This window comes from Pectinophora gossypiella, chromosome 3 (assembly GCF_024362695.1).
Source record: "Pectinophora gossypiella chromosome 3, ilPecGoss1.1, whole genome shotgun sequence".
NCBI lineage: Eukaryota > Metazoa > Arthropoda > Insecta > Lepidoptera > Gelechiidae > Pectinophora > Pectinophora gossypiella.
The window spans coordinates 4,401,201-4,416,146 of record NC_065406.1 but is presented as its reverse complement, the minus strand read 5'-3'; the positions used below and the strand labels follow the sequence as shown (position 1 = coordinate 4,416,146).

The 14,946-nt window shown below is 37.8% G+C and overlaps 1 protein-coding gene across 1 annotated transcript; it reads left to right on the top strand.

Moving 5' to 3' along the window:
* Positions 1-6,675: 6,675 nt before the first annotated feature.
* On the top strand, positions 6,676-14,888 carry LOC126382270 (putative uncharacterized protein DDB_G0290521). Its single transcript, XM_050032083.1, has 6 exons — positions 6,676-6,790; positions 9,180-9,317; positions 10,430-10,702; positions 11,414-11,745; positions 13,416-13,617; positions 14,752-14,888. Exons 1-6 carry the CDS (start codon positions 6,685-6,687, stop codon positions 14,847-14,849), a joined length of 1,149 nt encoding a protein of 382 aa, XP_049888040.1. The 5' UTR covers positions 6,676-6,684; the 3' UTR covers positions 14,850-14,888.
* Positions 14,889-14,946: the final 58 nt, after the last annotated feature.

Here is a 14,946-nt window from a genome sequence, read left to right as displayed (position 1 = left end):
AGTAATAAGCGAAAATTCTAAATTCAAAATTAGAATTTCATTTGTTTATCTTATAAACGAAGTGAATCACTGTTTTGAGACAAATGTGTGTTTAGGGTTGGAGTACATTTAGCGTTTAAAAACTAAAAATTGGCGCCTATCCTTAAACTTTTTGTTTTTTATTTCAATACTGTGACTTTGGGACGTCTGAAAAAAGGTTTTTTTTCTAAAACGTATGGATACTTCGCCCACAGAAGCCGCCCAAGTTGTGGCATTGCTGGATTCTGGCCTTAGTCAGCGTGTTGTGGCTGCAAGACTGCATCTAAGCCTGTCATCTGTTCATAGAGTCTATAAACGTTATCGGGAGACTGGTTTGTTCACGCGCCGTTCAGGATCTGGCAGGAATCGGGTCACTTCTGAGCGAGATGATCGATTTATTGTAACAACTTCTTTAAGAAATCGACGCCTTAACGCTTTTCAACTGCAGCAGCGGCTTCGTGTTGTACGAAGGGTGGCTTTAAGTGACTCTACAATTAGAAGAAGGTTGAAGGATCGTGGACTGGTACCGCATAAGCCAGCAAATGGGCCGAAATTAACTGCAGACCATCGAAGAGCGCGCCTTAACTTTGCACGTGAGCACCTAAATTGGTCATACCTACAGTGGAGCAAAGTTCTCTTTTCTGATGAGTGTAAAATTATGCTGTATGGTAACGACGGAAGGAACAAGGTCTACAGAAGAGACGGAGAACGCTATGCACAATGCTGCATTGAAGAAAAGGTCAGCTATGGTGGCGGTTCTGTAGGTATGACCAATTTAGGTGCTCACGTGCAAAGTTAAGGCGCGCTCTTCGATGGTCTGCAGTTAATTTCGGCCCATTTGCTGGCTTATGCGGTACCAGTCCACGATCCTTCAACCTTCTTCTAATTGTAGAGTCACTTACAGCCACCCTTCGTACAACACGAAGCCGCTGCTGCAGTTGAAAAGCGTTAAGGCGTCGATTTCTTAAAGAAGTTGTTACAATAAATCGATCATCTCGCTCAGAAGTGACCCGATTCCTGCCAGATCCTGAACGGCGCGTGAACAAACCAGTCTCCCGATAACGTTTATAGACTCTATGAACAGATGACAGGCTTAGATGCAGTCTTGCAGCCACAACACGCTGACTAAGGCCAGAATCCAGCAATGCCACAACTTGGGCGGCTTCTGTGGGCGAAGTATCCATACGTTTTAGAAAAAAAACCTTTTTTCAGACGTCCCAAAGTCACAGTATTGAAATAAAAAACAAAAAGTTTAAGGATAGGCGCCAATTTTTAGTTTTTAAACGCTAAATGTACTCCAACCCTAAACACACATTTGTCTCAAAACAGTGATTCATTTCGTTTATAAGATAAACAAATGAAATTCTAATTTTGAATTTAGAATTTTCGCTTATTACTGTAATGGCCAAACTGCCAGCTATACATTTATGTATTTTTTTTCATCGTATGAATTCTTTTTTGTGTTAAATTCGGACAGAAACAATGAAAACGGAAGTGTTTCGATTTTTTTGATGAGAAGTGTAGTTTGGTGGAAAAAAATCGCGTGCGCATCATGCAAATATCACTTTCATCGCGCATGCGCCAATAGAAAGCGATCATCTGGTGTCGCATTGGTTTCACTTCGACGATCCATTTGAGATGTTTAGAATGACACTGTTTGTTTATAGACATTCGATTCATTATCGCTTGCATCTGCTGAAAGATCGGGTTTTTAAGACCATAAGTCATCAAAAGGCAAAAATATTCAAAATTCAAATTCAAAATTATTTATTTACGTTGTAATATTGATATAACGTGTCAAGTCACCAACCCAGTTCACCAAAGAGGACACAAGACAACCAGAATCTACCACCCATCTTCCAACTGCTGGTTGATTAGATGTCAAAAGTGTTCACCAAGTTATCAAAGTCACCACAACGCCCGAGGGACTTCACTTTACATCCCATGACACACGTCAGCAACTGACCATGTCGACGTTACAATAATTATACACAAATAACAGCCTTTACACATCTCTGAAGCGAAGACAGGCAAACTTCATCAAGCAGGATAGCTGTTATTTGTAACTGCATCCTGTCAAGCGTGATGGATTTTTTTATAGACTTGTGGCCTTAGCGATGTTGTCAACATAATGTAAGGACAATATACAGTGGCAGTGATAAAAATGTATGGAATTGACATGTCGATTGTCACAATGTTTTTTAAGAACGTCTAAGCCTCTGTCGAGGTTTTTCTTGTAGCTACTTATCCTCAGCTATACAGGTTGCTGGAGAAGCTGCAGTACTTCTAAAATTTCAAATTCAAATTCAAAAATAAAGTGGTGGAGCGTTCTGCTCACGATCCGGAGGTCCTGGGTTCGAATCTCGGTGGGGACAAATTACAATGTAATCCCTAGTTTAATTAGGACATTGCAGGCTGATCACCTGATTGTCCAGAAGTAAGATGGTCCGTGCTTCGAAAGGCACGTTAAGCCATTGGCCCCGGTTACTACTTACTGTTGTAAGTACGCAGTCGTTACTTGAGTCACGTCAGGGGCCTTTGGTGGTTTAATAATAACCCTGACATGGTTGATGAGGTTGGTCATCCACCTCACAACCCACACGATAGAAGAAGAATAGTCATTTTTTACATAGCGATTGCCTCATCCGCCTAAAACTACTGCAGCTTATTTCTTGTAGCTTCTCCTAACTTACTCAATGCTCGTACCTATCATTATTCAATAATTATATCTGGGGGGTTAAAATGGCCACATCGAAGCAAGTCATCTAAGAAAGCAACATTGCAATTTGACATTTGCACATATAAAATTACTTTTATAACCTTTTTTTTTATACTTACGTGCGCAATGCAAACAAATGTCAAATGGCAATATTGCTTTTTTAGATGAATTGCTTCGATGTGGCCATTTTAACCCCCCTAAATTTTATATCTAGTACCCAAGTATGTACTAGATCTTGTCCCTTCATCGATGGTTAGCCGCGGCCTTTCTCAATTCTATCTCATTTCCAACTTACACCAATATCCTAATGAATATCCCAACGACATTCCAAGGCCTATTACTGAACGCAAAACGATACATTCCATTTGCCTTCAGATTCCCACAGTTCGCGACGTCCACCCTTGTAAGACAACACCTACATAGCTTGTAATCAAGTCACTGGCGTGTGTTCCCGTAATTAAGCAAACTAAGTACAATAAAAAATATCACAGCCTGATACTTAGAACATGCATCCACTTATTATTTAAGAGCAACGCTAGAATGGACGCAGGATTAAAGTGTAAAATCTTTAATTTAAATATTACATTGGCCCCGATTCCTGGAGACACCGTCTAATTTTATTTTAAGTTATATCTGTCATTTTCATATCCGTCGAAAAGGAAAGGGACGGATGATTGACAGCTCTTAATTTTAGGAAGAATGAGTAAATGAACGTGTCGGGTTATTGACTGATGTAAAATTTTTAGACGGTTGGTTTAGATTTGTGCTTAAAATTGACGTGTGTTCCATAAATTTTATGCTTGTCGATTACCCGTCCCTTTCCTTTTCGGCGGATAAGAAAATGACAGATATAACTTAAAATAAAATTAGATGGTATTTACAGGAATTAGCACCATTTCATACATTACATTACATTTCATTATATTACATTTCATACATTACATTACATTTCATTATATTACATTGCATATATTACATTACACACATTAGGTAAATCATTAATTTTTTGATGTATCGCTAATAAGCAATGAAGATCATGAAACTACAAGGCACGACATACCTAGCAGTAACACTTGTTTTTATTCATTTTTGTCATATTTTTTTTTATTTTAACACGGTTTCTAAACAAATTTCGGAAAACAAATTTGGAAAAACATGGAAGAGGCCTACGTCCAAAATTGGATATAAATTTAGGCTGATATAGATAGATAGATAGATAGACTAAACAAACATAGCTGGCGAGGAGTGGGTGTTCTATACACCTCTGCCTACCTCTTTAGGAATACAAGTGTGATGTTATGTTATGTTTGTACATAATTCCCATATTTTTAGGTTTTTCGTTTTTCTCCTTAATATTATATAAATTAGTATAAATTAGTCGGTATAATATATAGTCAGTATCAATGCATTGTCTCTCGCTTCTATGAGTGACACCCATCCCACATGCAAATTACTTAATACTCAGTTATAATGGAGTAAATTGAAATGTTCTATCAACCCTTCACACCCCCCCCCCCTCCCGCTTCCCTTCCCTTTTCCCTCCCTTTTTTGTCCTTTTACATCTCAAAATGGTGAAATAAATAGTTCATCGTGATGAAAAGAACATACTTAATGGATTTCCCTATTTGGAGATAAGTATTTTATTATCCCCCATCTCATATGTAAATAGATACAATGTACTGAACCTTTTTTTTGTCAAAAATGCGGACGACCTTGCTGCTCCCTTTATTGGCCATCAATAAGATGTAGGCAAGTTTTTTTACGTAAACAATTGCTTGAATTATACTTAAGTTGGCCTGTAAAGTACCAAAAGGTGCCGCGAAAATTTTAATATCGCTAGAGATCAGTGGTGTACCGTTCCCAGGAACATTCCCAAATTGAGAATGTTTTTTTTTTACCTCTGATGGGTTTGCGCTTGGCCCCAGACTTACCCGAAGGTACTGACGAGGCCTAAGATAGAGCGAGCTCGCCTAGAAGGTGCCTGTTCACTTTGGCCTCGAAAGCACCCGGATGAATAAGTTATTAAGATACGGATGTTCCCGTTGTAAAAAACTCTTTAATAGTAAGGAGTCTAGCTGATTTCCAAATTGTTCTTTATTGTATTCTGGTGTTATCTACCTAAAGGTTAGGTAATAAAGCTCTGTTTACATAAGTTTTGGCCTTTTACTGACCAGAACGTACCCATGGTGGAAACATTGCCGGGAACACCACATAACTACTACAGTACGTCTCGTGAGGTACTAAATAAAATCTGATTGTACAACTACCAGATACCTCTTCATATTGTTATGACAAATATATATAATGCCTTATATTTTACCTCAGGGAGCTAACTTAAATGTATCTTTTTCTTTAACAAAGAACAGCATCATCATCCTCCTAACATTATCCCGTTTCTCACAAAGTCCGCTTACCTAACCTGAAGATTTGACAGGTCCGGTTTTTTACAGAAGCGACTGCCTGTCTGGCTTTACAACCCGCGAAGGGAAAACCAGCTCAATATATATGTACAAGTATGATAGGTCACATAGGTATGTGACCTATCATACTGATACTGGTGGTGAACTGGAGGTCCAGTTCACCACCACCATTTTTTTCAGGTTTCCTCACGATGTTTACAACAAATAACACCATTAAAACTAAAAAAAAAAAACAATGTTAAGCGCTCTAGCTTTTTTTTTACCTGACTTATGCGTGTAGATTTGCTGCAAATATCATTAAATACTTGGCCGTATGAAGTGTCTTACCACCTACTAAGCATCTTCAAGGTGAAAAAAAAAAAATATCTACAGTCAATACAACGTAATAATTTATTTAAGTATTTATTTAAGTAATGGATCACTACAGATATGCACATTGTGAAATTTAGTTAAGACATAATTAACCTATGTAAAATATACTAATGTGTAAACCAACTTCTAGTGAACACAACATTCATAATAAAAACAACATAGTAACACTAGTCCGTACGTATATTATAATATCACATTATCCTGTTTTCTTTTTTTGACGTGATTTAATATAGATTTATCACAAATGCCATTAGCTACTTGGCCGGACAAATAGGGGCGCTGAGGGCTCTCACCCGGTACAATAACCTCTACATCACAAATTATATTCATGCTCATTAATAACAAATTCTCCAAGTAATATTTCAAGCGGATTCTGCGTATGAGCCACTATCGCGATACAGGGCCATGACTAAGATATATTGACACATTTAGATAGAGCCCGATGCGACCACGAACAAATAAAATTTATTGCAATGCGGATGCAATTGCACGCTGCAATACTCTGCATGTTGCAAGTATGCACTTGAGATCCCGAGGAATCCTGCGCATGTAATGGCAGATACATTAATTATGCTGATATCGATTTTATTGAATAACTTATTCATATTTCGACGGTGTTTTAAGTGTACAGTCTTAGCCAAGTTGCTTAGCCTTGTTTTCTTTATTATATTCATTTGCACCTAGAACGTAGTAGTAGTAGTAAGTAGAGTCTGTATTAAAAAAACATATTAAATGCTTACATAACATATTATCATAAAATAAAGAATGAAAAAAAAATGATTTATTCAGAAAACTTTTTTCAAATTTATTTTGCAAGAAGTTTTTTTTTTAAAAATCAAATCAATTTTCGAACGTCTCATGAATCATCATAATAAAAAGCAATTAAAAAATAAACGATCTTAACTCACAGCCACTGCTCACAAAGGATATCACTGTCACTTGACAGTAACACAGACGTACTTCTCTCATAATAAATATGGCGATACTGTGGAACAAGCTTATCCTTTTAGGATTTCCTTTAGCATCCAGGCTAAAACTAGAGCCCACGTAACTATAGCCAGTACTTGTTTTCGATGTCCGAAGGTATAAAAGCTAGCCTTCGACTGTAATCCTGACATTGGTCCTTTACTAGCCGCTGAAGGGACATCCCTAGAGATGATTTTTAAATTATTTATTACGGTTTTGATACTAGCAGTTTGTGATGCGGGTGTCAGTCCGGTGAATGAAAAGGCTAAAGGCGTCAGACAGAAGAGATTGTTGTGTGAGTATTCTTGTGTTTTAAAAGTTTTATTTTCTTTTTACTCTTTGTATCTTTACCTTCTTAACAAAATTTTCACTTTTTACTTAAATAATGTTCTCAATGCAGACTAATATTTCTACTTGAAAAATCTCTCTTCGCTTATCGCGGTTTTCAAAAAATCCACCCACCATATTATATTGTGCACGTTATTGTGAACAAATAAAATTTATAAAGCAATTTGAAATTTATAATTTCGAAAGATTATGTTCTTTTATAAAATTTCCAATTAATCCAAGACGATGAAAACATTATAAAAATCTGCAATCTTTCCAACAAAAGTTTATGTCAAAAGATTATTATACCTACATATTCTAAACCTACTGTAAATCATTGCATATCTTTCTGCATATTGAGATACCTATTGCTAAATAATTTGGGACCTATATATAGTTTATGTTTTATGACATAAGTACATATACAAAAAAGAACACCATATAAATAATTCCAAAGGTCTAAAAAGTATGACAGTCCAATATTCGCATAATAAGGTAAGCACATTAACATTCATACACAAAGTCACATGCAAATCCATATCAGTTTAGGCTTTACTTTTTTATGTATTTATTTGTTTTAACTTCATATAGGATTTTTACAACAGGACTGAATATTAATATGGGTGGGAAGGTCAAACAGCTAGGGGGATGATGACTGAATATTAATATGGAGTTAATATATATATATTTTGTGAGGGACTGAATTCTGTTCCTGAAAATCCTCTGTTACAGACATCCAAGCCCTCAACCTCCTAGAACATTAAAAAAATGCAGTTAATGTTATAAATAATTATCCTCATAAACGTCACATCTTTTAGGGTAAAGTATTTATAACCTGAAATGAAAATGGTTTACTTGTATGTCGTTTTCATATCACGGGACGTGGCGTCCCGGACTATGGGGGACTATAGCACCTGCTCGATCAATGTTAATAAACAGGGATACAATGAGCCACTCACTTATTATTATTACTGGACGAAGTTTCACTTCGAATGTGAAGCATTCTCCTCCACTCCACCATTTTGTAGTAAACATTTTTCAGTGGTTGGTAATCAATCTGTCAATCCACACGATAGAAAGAGAAGAAGCGCATACACTTAGAACATTAGCTTCTGACGTATCTGACATATTAATAAATAAGCAATAAGGTCTCCGTGGTCCAGTGGTTGAGCGTTGGGCTCACGATCCGGAGGTCCCGGGTTCGAATCCCGGTAGGGACATATCACTTTGTGATCCTTAGTTTGGTTAGGACATTACATCAGTGATCAACCGATCACCTGATTGTTCAAAAATTAAGATGATCCGTGCTTTGGAAGGCACATTAAGCCGTTGGTGCCGGTTACTACTTACCGATGTAAGTAAATATGTAGTCGTTATATGATCCATGACAGGGGCCTTTCGCGGCTCAATAATAAACCTGACACCAGGGTTGATGAGGTTTGGTAATTCAGCTCACAACCCACACGATAGAAGAAGAAGAAGCAATACGGTCAATAATCAGAACCCATTGAATAATTTTAATTCGAATACAAATTGACAAGCACTTTATCCAACACAAAAGCAGATAAATCGAGCTAAAGTTCAAGGGTCAGGTCTGGTCCGGTCTCTCTCACCACAAATATCCATCATGTTAAAAATAAAACACAACTCATTTAAAGATACATCACGCAACCTGTCCGACGTACACTGACAGTTGAATACTGGTCCTGTCGTAATTTATTCCCATGTAACGTTCAATGGATGTACAATAAGAAGAGTGGTATGACTTTGCTTTCCTGGTGGTGGAATATGCAGTCATAAACATCGTGTACTTTTGAAGTGGTCGGCGCGAGGTCATTGGCATGGGTGAATACAATAACTGCAATGAAATGTTTAATGTAAATTGCTGTATTAATAAAAGCTGCAACATTTATTGCGTATGCGCATATGTGCTTGGGAAGAAACAAAAAGGAAAACATCTATCTTGCTGTTATTTTCGAACATTTTATAGACTGTGGAAGATATTTTCCTGTTTGGAGCCAGGGATTGGGGAAACCTTTGGTGCTACCCTGGTGTCAGGGTTATTATTGAGCCGCCAAAGGCCCCTAACATGGCTCATGTAACGATTGCTCACTTACATCAGTAAGTAGTAACCGGGACCAACGGCTTAACGTGCATTCCGAAGCACGGATCATCTTACTTTCGGACAATCAGGTGATCAGCCTGCAATGTCCTAACCAAACTAGGGATCACAAAGTGATTGATATGTCCCCATCGGGATTTAACCCGAGACCTTCGGATCGTGAGCCGAACGCTCAATCTACTGGACCACAGAGGCCGTTATGTTTGTAGTTGGAAGTATGTTTGACTGCTTTCAGTTTACGATGAGGACGGCAACCTAGTAAAGACGTACAAGAACCCGTATTCCCTGGACTTCATACATAATGCTGAGAAGGCGCCTTTCTTTGGATCCTTCTTCAACATGTTTCGTGTAAGTATAAGTAATAATAATTTTGGTTGAATTCAGTTTCATTTATTCCGTAAACAATATCATGACGTCCAAGCCGTGTCCGGCGACGGCGACTCCTAAATGTCTATCCCAGGTCATTGTTATGATAGGCTCTAATGTGGCTAGCAAAACCGAACTTCATAAACAATATACATTGTGTTGGAATGTCTTACAAAATAAATAGATTACAAATTACAATAAAATTTACAAATCACAACTGTAGGGATATACATATCAACTTAAAAATATCATAGTACATGGAATTTAGAATAATTATTATAATATGTATTACTACAATGACAACAATATTCAAACATTTAAAAAAAAAACAGCAATGTCCATGTGAAAATAGAAATAATAAATGTCAAAATAAAATAAAATAGGATATCAATCAATACTAACAAAGTAGTTGTGAGTATATGTACTATTATTAGCTATTAATGTAAGCTGTTTTATCGTTTTCAAATTCTTTAATACTGTAGTAACATTTCTGTAACAAAAAGCTTCTAAAACGAGACTTAAACATGTGAATATTCCTAATTGTTTTTAGTTAAATTGATACTAAACACCACTTTCTGCTTACGTACGTAGTTTTGTTATTCTTAAAAAAAAAACAAATAAAATTCAAATCTTTAACCCCTAATGACAATACATAACATAGCATAGCACCTCACCATACCTTTATCCCCGAAGGGGGAGGCAAAGGTGTATAGTATACACAGCCACTCCTCGACAACTATGTTTAAGTCCCATGTAATAGGGAGCGAGCCTATTGCCACAAATGGCTACGCGTTGGGAATGTCCAAAACATTTTTGTTTTGAACTCTTTAATAATAGATGATGGCACTCAATAGTCGTGTGAATCTTGTGTTGCTGGTGGATAGAACAATGAAAGTGTCAACGCATATAGAACACAGATACCTACTTATTAGTATAGTAAGTCTCGGAATGTTATTTAAGTACCTACCTTACTCCAATTCCAATGTTGTTTAAACTACTATATTATGAAATTGATTGTTTCTCAGTAAGCGAATCAAATGTATTCTTTTGAGAAATAAAGTATCTTAAACCTTAATGGATCTTATTTCTTCCAGCCATCTACCCTGGGCATACCAACAGCCTACATGATCCCGGTATCCGACCAGGTCATCCAGCAGATCAACTCCGACCCAGTCTACCAGAACAAACTCCTCACTCTTCCTCGAAAAGACCTGCTGATCGAACCTAACCCTCAATGCAGTGGGAAGAGAACACAGATTCCTTCGAAGAGTTGTAGGAACTTCCTCAACTGCTGGGATGGATGGGCATTTGAACAGGAGTGCCCTGAAGGTCTGCTGTTTGCGAAGGAGGGGTATTGTGACTACCCGCATAATGTTGATTGCAGTACCAGGAGTAAGTAACATTTATGTTTTCTCTTTAATTATTTCCTTTATGGCGCGCGACGTTACAACTGTTTCGGCTTCGCGATAAATAACCATATTCTATTGACTCAGTTATCTACGGTTATCTACGGCTACTAGAAACAAACTAACTATTAGGTAAGTATATAAAAATTAAAACACTCAATACCCGGTTCTTACCACGTTCATCAGATATTATTATGATAACCGCGTAAACCTCAAACAATGTATGTATAAGTATATAATCATTTTTGATTAATTTTTCTTTTAATTATTTTTGCACTACTTATTCGTTATAAGTCTTTTAGGTATGTAACTTCGCTATCCAACAATCTACATAGCAAATTCAAAATTCACAGTATTGAAAGAGGTAAGTATTATGAAAATGAAATGTGTGATCTTTGAGATGGCGACACTCGCTCGCTGGAAATGTCAGCGATTATGTAAACGAGGCATCTGCATCATTGCTCAACACTGTCGAACGTTGGCATAGAATCAGAAACACATAAGTACTTACTGCCTGTTTCCCACTGGTAGGGTAGTGTAGGGTAGGGTAGGCTCCCACTAAAATTCGACTTCCGACAATATTTGTCTCAACGGACTCTATAAGAAAAAATATACTTACCTATTTGCATAAAAAATTAAAAATGTAAGCATTTTCTAATCATCTAATGTGTATATGTCTTCATAACCTTGTCCGCAGATGAACCAACCCAGTCTCAGTCGGGCCCCATTCCCATTATGATGCCTGCTCTGGTTCCTGCGCCCGCTCCGATTCCTTCGCCTGCTCCGGTGGCTTCGCCTGCTCCGGCGGCTTCGCCCGCTCCGGCAGCTTCGCCCGCTCCGGTGGCTTCGCCCGCTCCGATGCCTCCGCTTGCTCCGATTATTTCGCCGGCGCCAATACCTTTGCCTGTAACTTTTTGCAGCAAAGACTTCGAAGCATTCCGAAGCGAGCAGTATTGTAATGAATTTTTCGTATGTGTTGACCGCACACCAGTTAAATTCAGGTGCCCTGCTGATCTGGCTTATAATCAGGTGAGATACCATTGTTACTTATTACTAGTTCTGGCATTTATAACTACTATAGTCATCATCACTAATTTAAGAGCCACGCTCTTGTCGGTGTAGCATCTTTTCTCCATGCTACTTTTGGGAAAAATAGAGCAGTGGTTTCTCTCTTGCCTTCTGCCCCAACTAGTATAGTAGTGACCATAATAAAATAATGAATATATTATGCTTGGTCACTTATGTGAGGGCAAGGCATAATAATGTATTCAATATTACGTGAACAACCTATAACCTCTTTGTTGTAATGGCCAGGATACCAAATCGGAAATCCCAGGTTTGATTCTCGGTCAGGTCAATTTAGAAAAACATACTTTTCTAAAATGAGTCGGACTTGGGTGTTTATAGCAATCGGCAGTGGAGCAGCATGGTGGAGTATCCTCTGTATCTTTTCTGGTTAATAATGGGAGGTTGTGCCAGCAGTTTAAAGTTATTTTAGTACCGAGTGGTGCGTAGGAGAGCGCACTCTACCTACACTAACTGTTCCAGTAGTTTTCTACATCGTTGTAAATTGCTCATATAAACAGCTCACAGAAGCAAATTTTATTCTCACACTATATTGAGCGCAGGTTTTATAGATTTTTAATGTATTAGCCTTAAAACATGGATACCTCCACCATATTGGGAACCTACGATTGTATGAGTTGTCTTAATAGGAAAGTCTTGCTTTTTTTAGATTTTTGTTTTAACCTGTGTATGTGTACATTTTATCGTAATACTTTACATAATTTATTTTATTTTTTGTTACGAATCGCTGTTTTAAAGGAGGTATTATGGAATTTAATTTACTAAACAATGACAGATACGCCGCTATCCCGTGATAGCCCAGTTGGTGGGACGCTTGCCTGTCACTTTGAGGTCGCAGATTCGAATCCAGCACAAGCCTAAACCAATGATTGACCAATTTGTTTTCGAATTCATGTTTGGATCTTTAAAGAACGTCTAGGGCCCTGTGCCGAGGTTTTTCTTGCAGCTTCTTTTCCCCGGCTATACAGGTTGTGAAAAGCTGCAGTAGTTTTAGGCGGATGAGACGTTCGTTATGTAAAATTGACGATTCAAAGTGTAACTATGTTACCTACTGAATAAAGATATTTTTGAATTTGAATTTGAATGATTATCACGTGCTCAGCGGTGAAGGAAAACATCGTGAGGAAATCCACATTACCGAGAAATGCATTTTCGGACGTATGTGACCTGTATTTGGCTGGATTTCCCTTCACGGGTTGTAAGGTCAGACAGGCAGTCGCTTCTGTGAAAAACCGGACCTGTCAATTCTTCAGATTAGGTAAGCTGGGCTTGGGAAAAACGGAATAATGACAGATACGGCTTTGAGTCATATCATATGGTCGCCTGTATGACATTACTGAACAGCAATAAGGCTTTTATATATAAAGGTATATAGAGGTACACATAACTTGAACTATGCATTGTGCTAGCTAATTTAGTTAGCGTTAATGGATAGAGGACCCTAAACTAAGCGGGGCCCGCAACTCGGGAAATCATTTACAAATTACTTGCAAATATAATAAAAAAATGGGAAATAGAGAAACAAATGAAGAAAGAAAACCTCCCTACATTTTTTCTTTAGTCCACCAGAGACGTAATATTTTACTAATCCAGTATATCCGCTGCGTTTCCAGGAGCTAGGCGTCTGCGACTACGACTACCGAGTGAACTGTGGTCAGTCTACCATGAAGCTTGACGATGCAGCTCCGAAGCCCGTCGCCTGCGCTTCCGCCCCTGCCGACGCTGCTTCCGTGGCTGCTCAGCCTGCTGCAAGCCAGGGGGCTCCGGCTGATATGACGACTGTCCTCACTAGCAGTACTGAGTTTAATACTCAGAGTAAGTTTTTGATTATATGCTTAATATTATAAATGCTATTGTTTTTTTGGCTTGTCACGCGTAAACCGCTGGTAAAGTAGTCACATAGATAGAACAAACAACAAGGGGGGACAGAGATAGATATAACGAATATTTTAGTACTGGGATTTTTCTTTTCATATTTAGGTACTAATACTTACAATATCTTATTGATTATGGTCCCTATTAAGGCGATCTTCGACGACACTGCGCACTGATTCTGTTGGTGGTTAAGCAATTTGTTTCCTTTTTTCACTTATGGTAGGTACATTTGCCGCAAATCGCATTAGCTATTTGGCCAGAGAAATGGGGAGCGCTAAGGGCCCTCAAAATTAAAAATTCAGGCATGAGAAAATAGCACACTTTTTATATGTAGGAAGATTTCTGAAGTACTTAGTAAAATTGTTTAATCTTCTAAAAGTGTCGATGGCAAACTAAATAGTATCGGCCCAAAACTTGGCAACAAGTATGGCGCTATCTGCAGCGCTCATCAGATCCTCTTGCGTACAGGGGGGTTAAAATGCCCACATCGAAGCAATTCATCTAAGAAAGCAATATTGCTGTTTGACATTTGTTTGCATTGCGCACTTACTTTTATATGCGCAAATGTCAAATTGCAATATTGCTATCTTAGATGTGGCCCACCCAGTTGTTTTTTTTTTTTTTAAATAAAAATGGATACGAGAGTAAGCTAAAGTTACTATGTAATGAAACGTATGAAAGGTCTAGGTTAAGGATTGCTGTTTAGCAATAAGGTCGCCTATTGTGCTTATTTTATACGTCTGTATATGTTCTGAGTTTAAGTTATGTGCAATAAAGAATTGGTTGGTTGAAAGGTGAAATTGACAATGAGAGTAGCATGGTGCTCCGTACGTTCAGTCATGAGCAATATAATGTATCCACTTTAGGACTCTGTCGCACTAACATATTTGACATTTAGTGAGACTTACAGTTCAATTTATCAAAAAAGTTAATGTGATATGGTACCTAAGTGTATACATATTAATGCTCGTGACCGTACCCCCCGGTCTATTAAGGGGAAGCGTGTGCCCACTGTGGTCATTTATAGGCTACTTATATGTTTTATAAAATAAACAAAGTGGTATATTGTTTCAGGCTGGTCGTCTTCACACGTGGCTATATCTCGCCAGGACGCCATCCGTCAGCTGAACCTTGCACCCAAGACTCGTGGAGGTCACCCGTTAATTGTATAACTTATACTATTTCACAAGTTATTCTACTATTTATATAAGAATTTATAATTATAATAATGCATTTATAGATTACGTTATTTAACCCCTACAGTGCTGG

What these genes read in the sequence shown, in the direction of transcription:
- LOC126382270 (XM_050032083.1), top strand. Translation starts at nt 6,685, where the DNA reads ATGATTTTTAAATTATTTATTACGGTTTTGATACTAGCAGTTTGTGAT. An exon ending in CAGACAGAAGAGATTGTTGT is followed by an intron (nt 6,791 to 9,179) that starts GTGAGTATTCTT and finishes GACTGCTTTCAG; the next exon opens with TTTACGATGAGGACGGCAAC. An exon ending in TGTTGATTGCAGTACCAGGA is followed by an intron (nt 10,703 to 11,413) that starts GTAAGTAACATT and finishes CCTTGTCCGCAG; the next exon opens with ATGAACCAACCCAGTCTCAG.